Here is a 9,330-nt window from a genome sequence, read left to right on the forward strand (position 1 = left end):
CCAGACCTCTCTCCAGGGACTGCTCCCCCCAGCCAGAACCCTCCCAGCCCCTATCCAGACCTACCTGCAGGCCACTGGAGCTCCCCCAAATCTATTCTCACCCCCCATTCCCCAGGACCCTGACCCAGCACCCCGGGAACCCACCAGACCTTCCCCCTCCACCCACGCACAGCCGGGCTCTGCCTGTCCCCAGCAACCCCTGCCCCCATGCTGGGTCCCCGAGGGACCCCCTCGCGCCAGGCCAGCTGGGGACCCTTGCCACAGTGGGAGAAGGGGCGAGCTGAGCCAGGTGATGGCCCAGGCAGCTCCTTCTCCAGTGCTGCAAAGCCCCTGCAATGCCCAGAACCACTCCTGGTTCCAGGTGTTTGACCCAGGACAGTCACTGACCCAGCCCCTGGGTCGCTCAGGCCAGTGGGTGCCCCAGGTCCCATGGGTGCAGGAACAACTCTTGGCCCCTTGGGTGGAAAATCCAATCCCCGGGTCCCTTTTTCCCTCTTTGGCTACATTGGGTGCTATCTGGCACAAGGTGGGATGTAGGGGAGAGTGGGCCAGGCAGGAAGGGGTTGGGGGGGCTGCAGTCCCCCTGGGCTGAGCCTGTTCCCTGCCCCCACTCCCCCTCCCACCATTCGGCCAGTACAGCTGGAGCAGCACAGGAGGGTAACTGCAGCATTTGTGGCAGGCAGGGGGGAAATCATGCCAAAATGTCATCTCTTCTTAATGTGGAAACTGCTTGTCTCGGAGTGGCATTTTTAGGCAGATGTGAGTGTTTTCCAGCCCCACCATCCCCTCACTCCACAGAGGTGCTGAGCTCCAAGACCCCGCGGTGCCTGGGCCAGGTTAGTGGCAGAGTCCCCCAGGATAGGCAGTGCCCGAACTGGGGAGCTGCAGCCAAAGCTCTTGAGAAGAGCCAGGACCCAGGGGCTGTGCCCCAGCATGGCCCTACCAGTGATGCCGCTGGAGGTGGCTGCACCCAGGCCATTTCTGCACCCCCTGCAGTCCCCAAGGTCCGAGCATTGCTAGGGCTGCAGATTCGCCACTGCTCGGACAGTTAGCTGAGCCTCTTCAAGGAACTAGCTGCCACGGCACCAAGGGAGCCTTCCTTCCACATGCTCCAGGGGAGAACCCTCATCCTCCTCTCCAGTGGAGGAGGACATGGTTCACAGCTATGTGGCAGGCAGAGGCCTGACTTAACTCCTTGTTACCCTGGCCTCTTGCAGCCCTCCTCCCAAACGCACACCTCTCTAATGCAGCTCCTGGAGGGGGAATTTCTCCCAGCCTTTTGCTCTTGGCCAGGACCAGTCTCGGGTAATCTCTTCTGCCCATCTCCAATTAAGGGAAAACGTGCCCAGCTGGATCATTTTGGTGTGGCGGTTGTGGCCATTTCTAGCTGGCAAGGATGCACATAAGCCCCTCCAGCATGAATCCCACTCCCCTCAGAGGACGTAGGAACAAAGTAGGAACAAGGACTCCAGGGGGTCCCAGCTCCCAGCATCACCCTCTGCTTGTGGTAACAGGGTTGTAGCTCCAAGCAGGAGTGGGACCCACCTGGGCATGGACCTGCTGGAGTTACAAGGCAGCTTGCAGCAGCACTAGCAGCATGCTCAAAGCTCCCTTTGTGTCTGGAGGTCTCCAGCTAATTCCTCTCCATCACAGCCACATGCCTGGCAACATGGTGAGTGAACGTCTCTCACATTGTTCCTTGAAATTATCATTATAGACTGACAGAAGGAGAGAAACTGGCAGGCTAAGATGTGTTCACAAAAATATCCCCTCCAAGGTCAGTTTAAATAAGTCTCCATCATCATTGGGAGCGCTGTGTGGGGCCAGTGCAGAGGTAGCCTTTGCTGCTCCTCTTCCGCCACATCGTCTTGGCCCCTGGCAAGGTGTCACAACCCCAGCTGTGCTCCTGGGCGCCTCCTCACCTATGCCAGGCCAGCCCACGGCTTGGGTGGGGGGGTGTCGCCTAAGCCGTGAGTCCGTGCCAGGCAGGATACAGACGTTTGCTCAGCAAGTCAAGCTGAGGTTGGTGATTGAGCCCGGGAAAGACCCTCCCCACTTTCCCCCCCCAGCACCGGCACAGAGCCTAGCTGCCATGCACGAGGCCATCGCCCGCTGTGCCCAATGCCCACTGCAGCCCTAGACCCATGGTGAGCAGGGGCTTTGCTGGCAGGGGGACAGGCAAAACGTGGGCACCCGGCACTCAGGCTGTGGCAGGTGAGGGGGGAAGCTGCTGGGATCACAGCAGAAGGAGGAAAGGGTCCTGGGGTCAGCATGCTGACTCAGCACGGAGTGGATGCGGCGCCGGCACAGCCGCTTCCCCTGGCAGCTGGCAGTCCCTGTGGGGTGCCAAACTGTGCCTGCACACCCCTGGTGCCGGCGGGCAGCTAATCTGCCTCCTCTGCCCTGTAGGCTGGTCTCAGGGTGGGAGGAAATTAAAGCTGCTTCCCGAAGCTCACCTGAACCCATGCCACCCTCTGATTTCCTGGACAAGCTTATGGGACGAACATCAGGGTATGATGCCCGGATTCGACCCAACTTCAAAGGTAAGGGGAGGACGTAAGGCTCCCAAACCTGGCAGTGACTCACGCTTATGGCTGCCCAAAACCAGGGAATGGGCAGGTATGGGTTTGGGGGCAGGACCCTGACCCACGTCTCTTCATCCCAACACCCTCCCCAGAGTCCCGGCTGCCCCTGCAATCACAACCGCCCTGGGTGTGCCTGCTTTGCCTGACAACACGGGCATCTGCAGTGCTTGCAGGGTGTGCTGGGGCTCACCTCAGCACACTATGGGGGTGACCCCAGTGGGAAGGGGCATGCTTGTGTGCATTGATTCATGCAGCGCGTGCAGGAGGCCACGTCCCCACGTGTGCCTGTGTGGTGCTCGTGTCTCCCTGGCCAGCAGTGAGAGGAGGCTTCACGCTGTTTTCCAGGTCCACCTGTCAACGTGACATGCAACATCTTCATCAACAGTTTCGGCTCCGTCACCGAGACCACCATGGTGAGGGTTTTGCCAGCGCGACAGGCTCCTCTCCCAGTGCCTCGGGGCTGGCGGTGGCTCTGCTGGGGAGCGTGCGGGTCCCGGTGCCCAAGCCCATGGCTGCGCTTATGAGGGTCCTGTAAGCCCTTCTCCAGAGCCAGCCCTGGCACTGTGGTGGGGACATGCAGAGCCATAGCAAATGGCTGTGGCTTTTCTGGGGTCAGTTAACCAGAGCTTGGCGGTGTGGGCCACATTCCCCGTGCCTGAACTGGGAGAAACACCCTGAATAGTCAGAGTGAGGCAGCCGGCAGTAACTCCCTGCTGTTTGCAGGCTTGGCAGGTGCCATACAATGCAAGCAAGCTCTGTGTACCCACCATCCCCAGCCTCCTCAGGTGCATGAGGAACTCCTCTGAGGAAGCCCCAGAGCTAAAAATTCCCTATTTCTGCTGCTGCAAAGCCTTAATACCATCAACCATCACATCAACCCCCCACAGGGCCACAGAGCCCTGCGAGGAATGTTGCAGGCAGCAGCTACTGGTCCTCCTCCTCCTTCTCCTTCTCTCAGCTGCTGTGGCTTTGGCTTTTTAATTCCCCCTGGCTGCCGACAGCGTGGGAAGGCTGAGTTGCCCGTGCCCTATGTGTGGTTAGTGTCACGCAGGCAGCACCTGCAGAGCTGAGCCTCGACTGAGACACCCTTCCACCTCTTCCTCCATCTCTTCTTCCTCCTCCATCTCTTCCTCCTCCTCCTCCTCGTTCTCCTCCCTGGGCACCATGGGGTGCTCCCGGCTGACACGGTGCCCTCTGCCCCAGGACTACCGGGTGAACATCTTCCTGCGGCAGCAATGGAACGACCCCCGCCTGGCTTACCGCGAGTACCCCGACGACTCCCTTGACCTCGACCCCTCCATGCTTGACTCCATCTGGAAGCCAGACTTATTCTTCGCCAACGAGAAAGGGGCCAATTTCCACGAGGTCACCACCGACAACAAGCTGCTGCGCATCTTCAAGAACGGCAACGTGCTCTACAGCATTAGGTAGAATCCTTCTCCTCCGGAGCAGTGCCCGAGTGGGGAGGCAAAGCTTTCCTCTTGCCTCCTGTGGGACAGCCTCCCCCTGCCGACTGCCCCAGCCTCCAGCAACCCCCTCCTTTCCTCTGTCTCCTCCAGGCTGACGCTGATCCTGTCCTGCCCCATGGACCTCAAGAACTTCCCCATGGATATCCAGACGTGCCACATGCAGCTGGAGAGCTGTGAGTACCTAGGGGGTTTCAAGCTATGCTTCATCCCCCCTATCTCATACCATCCCATCCCGTACTGTCCCGTCCCATCCCATCCCATCCCATCCCATCCCATCCCAAAGGCTGGCATCTTCCTGCTTCTGAGGGAGGTGAGCAGGAAGGAGCAGTCGTTCAGGGTGGGGATGAATGGGGTGCACGTCCCACCAGTCCCATGGCTCCGTCTGTCGCCTCCAGTTGGCTACACCATGAATGACCTCATCTTCGAGTGGCTGGAGGAGCAGGAGGCCGTGCAGGTGGCAGAGGGCTTGACGCTCCCACAGTTCATCCTCAGGGATGAGAAAGAGCTGGGCTATTGCACCAAGTACTACAACACAGGTGAGCACCCCACAGACCCGCTGCCACCCCACCCACCACGGCCCGGGGGTCCCTCTCACCCATCAAGGCCGTCTTTCCCTGCAGGCAAGTTCACCTGCATTGAGGTGAAGTTCCACCTGGAGAGGCAGATGGGTTACTACCTGATCCAGATGTACATCCCCAGCCTGCTCATCGTCATCCTCTCCTGGGTCTCCTTCTGGATCAATATGGACGCAGCGCCAGCCCGGGTGGGCTTGGGCATCACCACCGTGCTCACCATGACCACGCAGAGCGCTGGCTCCCGCGCCTCCCTGCCCAAGGTCAGTGCCAGCCCCGTGACAGGCTCTCCTGCGCTGCAGCCTGCCCAGGGCACCCGGGGCACCTGCTGCTGGCCCCAGTGCTCCAGGGGCAGGGGAAGCCTTCCGTAGCCTTGCCAGCTGGGGCACCACGTGTGCCGAGAGGGGGACACGGTGCGGCTCGGCTGGGCAAGCTCTGGCCTGTGTGTCCCAGCTGAGAGGGCTCCTGTGCCCCTTGGCAGCAGGGTGAAGCTGACAGTAGGGGGGACAAGTGAGACAGGGGGCAGTGGGTCCCTGAGCCCCTCTCACCCTCACAGGTCTCCTACGTGAAGGCCATCGACATCTGGATGGCCATGTGCCTGCTCTTTGTCTTTGCTGCCTTGTTGGAGTACGCAGCCGTCAACTTCGTCTCCCGTCAGCACAAGGAGTTCATGCGCCTGCGCCGGCGCCAGAGGCGGCAGAGGATGGTGAGTCCCTCCCACCACTGCTGTCATGAAGTCTGCCCATCCTCAGCCGCCGAGAGGACACCCCAGGGCTGCAGGGCCAGTTTCTCAGCAGCCGCTGGGGCAGGGCTCGGCACTGGGCTATGTCCCGCTGCCCAGGGCTTGCAGCTAGCCCCTCCAGCGCATCAGGGACCCACAGGCATCGCAGTCCTTCTGCCTGCCTGAGCAGCACAGTGCACAACACCCATGGGTGCCCCAGGCCCTGCCAGCACAAACACGCTCACGGTGCCATCTTCTGGCCGGGACACCCTCGGGCTCTGCTTCCTCTAAAAAAGCAGAAAAATAAACAGCGAGGGTGGGGGAAACAGCCTTTCCCCATACCTGCCCCAAACCTGGTCTCCTCGCTGTGCCACAGAGGTGACAGGGGCTCGCTGCTGCATCAGGGCGGTGAAGCACCAAGGGGACTAGTGGCACTCAGGGACAGGGTCTGGGCTGCAGATGGGAGTGCAGCAGGGCCTGGAGACACAGGGTCCCACGCTCGCAGGACAGCCTTCCCTTCCGTCAGCCCATCGGCGCAGTCATCAGACCTGCGAGATATTTGGGGAAGGCAGGCGGCTGCCCCACTCTCATTTTCTTGCTGAAGTGCACTGCAAGGCACCAGAGCTCCATGGAAAACACGAGTACACATATACATCGCACAGGCTCGCAGTGCCCCATGCAGCCAAATCCCTTCGGATTTGTGCTGAAGATGGATCCCGGTGCCTGGGCACTGCTGGGGGGGGGCTTTCCCCCTCCACGCGGAGCTCCCATCCCCCCGCCATCCCTATCCCGGCACCCAGAGCTGCTGTCCCCGGGGCAGGGACAGAGCCATCGGTCACCCGCTGTCCTGTTTCTGTTTGGTGCACACTGTCGGATGCCAAAAGGGCCTGAGCAGCGGGACAGCCAGCCTGGAGTTCCTGCAGCAGCTGAGTGGCGGGCACAGCAGCGAGCATGCCTACGTGACACTCTCGCAGCTCTCCAGCTCCCGGGTAAAGCATGACCCTCCAGCAGCCCCCCACACAGTGCAGCACAGCACACCGCACCCCCAGCTGGCCTCAATTCCCCTCCCCAAAACAAGCCCCTCAGGAGCCAGCCCCGAGGGCCAGCAAGGGCCCGTGGAAGAAGCAGGGCAGTGATTTGCACAGAGTATGTGCCCATAGGATGGAGCTGCCGCTCCCTGGGCCGAAAAGAGATTTGAGAGAGGGATGAGAATGGAGCAGATTTCCCTGGACACACCTCTGCTCTGTGCCTCAGTTTCCCCTTCGTAAAGCAGGACCAGCACAGCCCTCTTTGCCAAGGGATGAGTGATGCTGGGGCAGACCGATAGCCGCTCCTGGGCTGCTGCCCAGCTCCCCATGCCAGGCCCACACCTCTGGCAGGGTGAGGGTTCCGCCTGCCCAGCTTTCCTGGTGCAGGCAGGTTTGAGGCACTCAGGGCTGCCTGCAGTAACTCCAGTGCGGGCAGTTGCTCAGGGCACACAGGCACTTTGCAGCTTGAGGTGTAGGGAGGAGCAGTGGGGCAGGGCAGGCTCCCAGTCTGGTGGGGAGATGCTGGGGGACAACAGCAGCTCCAGGGAGGAGATCAGGCCTGGTACATCCTCACTTCCCTGCCCAGCTGGGCTGCCCCGAGCCTCCCCTCCACCATCATCAGCCCTTGGACGCCGGGAGAAGCTTCCTGGTTCCCCGCAGTGCGCTCCATTGCTCCCTGCCTTTCACAGCCCCGGAGCACCGACCCCTGGAGATGAACACCCACCCAAGTGGGGCAGGGAGGGAGAGGCTCTGCCGAACCCAGGAACCATTTGCTGGCTTAAAACAGACCAAAGTGCAGCTGCCCTGAGGTGGAGGCTGCAGAGCCACCCCAGGGTGCTGCTGGCAAGGCAGTGGGTGCAGCCAGGAGCACCCCGGGTTGCTGCTTGGTCAGAGACTGGAGCAGAGCCCCGCTGCCCGCAGTTCCCGTGCTGGTGCTGCCTGATGCAGCACAGCCTGGGTGCCGCAGCCCGATGGCAAATCTCTCCCACAGACCCCACAAAGCTGGACCCAGGGAGCTCCCTGCACCCAACCTCGGCCCCCAGTAAGTACTCCAGGGCCGCCCCAGCCCAGAGGGACCCAGCTGGGAGGACCAGCACTCCCAGTCTGCCATCTTCTCCCCCAAATGTCCTGGCTGGGCCCACTGGCTCCCCAGGCTGAGGGAATAGCTGCTGCCCCCCAGGGCACGCAGGGCACCCTGGCTCCCCTCCACTGCGTCCCCCGGCGTGGCCGCAAGCGCTCAGCCTAGGGCAGGGGAATAAAACTCTGCTGCAAATGAGAACTAATCTCAGCAATTTGAACCGCTGCTGCTCTTCCCACTGGGAAATCTTGCTTAGCCGGCGGATTGCTGAGTTTAAATAAAGATGCCAGGGCACAAGCTCTCCGCATGAGAGCCCTCTTGCCGGCTGAGTGCCTGTGCAGGCTGACCTCAGCAAGGAGGCTGCTCTCTGTGGTTTGGAGGGCAGTGTCGGTCGGAGATGGCGTTCGGGATCCGGCACCTGGGCTCTATGTGGGCATGGCGCGAGGCGAGGGGCTGGCCTGCAGCACGTGCCGAGAGAAGAGACCCACTGCAGCCAGGTGTGGCACCAGCAACGCAGAGGAGGGGATGAGCCACAGAGACCAAATGAGTGGCCCAGGGGCTCGGTGAGAAGACAGACAAGCAGCCCGGGCTTGCACATGCCGATCCCTCACCAAATCTTTGCACACACAATCCCCTCTAAGGATAAAAGAACAGGACAAGGCAAGTTGTTAACAGTGTGCAGCTGTCAGTGGGGAGGAGCACAGGCACCGCTGGCTGGCACCCAAGGGGCTGTGAGGCGAGCAGGGCTGTGCCGCAAATGATGGCTGTGGACTGCAAACCAAGGGTGAGGGCAGGCACCCGACTCTCATGGCACTTTTGCAGGCTTGATCATGGGCATGCAGCCCCCCAGGCATGCTGCCCTCCCTGCAGCCCCCCACCAGCATGGGGGGAGATGGGGTGAGCAAGGGCAGAGAGACCAGCAAGGAGTCCAGCTCTCTCAGCCTTCCTTCTCTGCTGCACTGGGCAGCCCCTGCCAAGCAGCCATGGGGAGAAACGGGGGTCTGGGCCCTTGGAAGGACTGGGAGGCCCTGCAAGCCCTGATGGTAGCCAGGCTCCTGCATCCCTGTCCAGCCCCCACCAGCATGGGGGGAGATGGGGTGAGCAAGGGCAGAGAGACCAGCAAGGAGTCCAGCTCTCTCAGCCTTCCTTCTCTGCTGCACTGGGCAGCCCCTGCCAAGCAGCCATGGGGAGAAACGGGGGTCTGGGCCCTTGGAAGGACTGGGAGGCCCTGCAAGCCCTGATGGTAGCCAGGCTCCTGCATCCCTGTCCAGCTCTGGCACAAAACTCCCTGCACCCTGCACCACTATGTGCTCTGCACCCCCATGCAACCTACATCCCCTGCATCCCCATGTGCCCATCTTCCACTCCAGTTCACCCCCATCCCCTTCGCTGCTGGAGAGCGGGATTTCCCAAGCCCCCAAGCTGGAGCTGGGAAGAGGCATGGAGGGATCAGTGTCAGGCTGCCAGGGTCAGGGTTGCCCTTGGATGCACCCTTAAAACACATGCTGGATGACAAGTCAGTCAGTCAGTCAGTGCTTGCCCCCATACCCCATGCACACTGCTGCCTGCCTCTGCTCGCAGCCTGCCGGCCCCGTGCTTTTGCCTGCACACTTCAGGCTTTCTGAAAAAGCGCCTAACCTTGCACCAGGCACTTACATGACCGTATTGCCTAGCGGGGGGGTGTATAGGACATGCAGCCACAAGCACCTGCTCACCCTGCAGTATCAGCGCCCACGGGATGCCCTGGCTGACAGCCTTTCCCTTCACCAGGAGGAAGAGCTTGTCCGCGAGAGCCGCTTCTACTTGCGAGGCTACGGGCTGGGCCACTGCCTGCAGCCAAAGATCGGGGCTGGGGAGGGCCCCGACATCTACAGCCC

The 9,330-nt window shown here is 61.5% G+C and overlaps 1 protein-coding gene across 1 annotated transcript in view; it reads left to right on the forward strand.

Moving 5' to 3' along the window:
- The first annotated feature begins 2,464 nt into the window (after positions 1–2,464).
- Positions 2,465–9,330, forward strand: part of LOC104080859 (glycine receptor subunit alpha-4) — a 7,077-nt gene continuing 211 nt past the window's right edge. Inside the window, exons 1-8 of the mRNA XM_009583388.1 lie at positions 2,465–2,543; positions 2,931–2,998; positions 3,789–4,012; positions 4,145–4,227; positions 4,450–4,590; positions 4,675–4,889; positions 5,183–5,332; positions 9,224–9,326. Coding sequence (XP_009581683.1) covers positions 2,465–2,543; positions 2,931–2,998; positions 3,789–4,012; positions 4,145–4,227; positions 4,450–4,590; positions 4,675–4,889; positions 5,183–5,332; positions 9,224–9,326 — 1,063 coding nt within the window. The remainder of the gene's footprint in view (positions 2,544–2,930; positions 2,999–3,788; positions 4,013–4,144; positions 4,228–4,449; positions 4,591–4,674; positions 4,890–5,182; positions 5,333–9,223; positions 9,327–9,330) is intronic.

The sequence above is a fragment of the Fulmarus glacialis genome, unplaced genomic scaffold, assembly GCF_000690835.1.
Source record: "Fulmarus glacialis isolate BGI_N327 unplaced genomic scaffold, ASM69083v1 scaffold29628, whole genome shotgun sequence".
NCBI classification, from domain to species: domain Eukaryota; kingdom Metazoa; phylum Chordata; class Aves; order Procellariiformes; family Procellariidae; genus Fulmarus; species Fulmarus glacialis.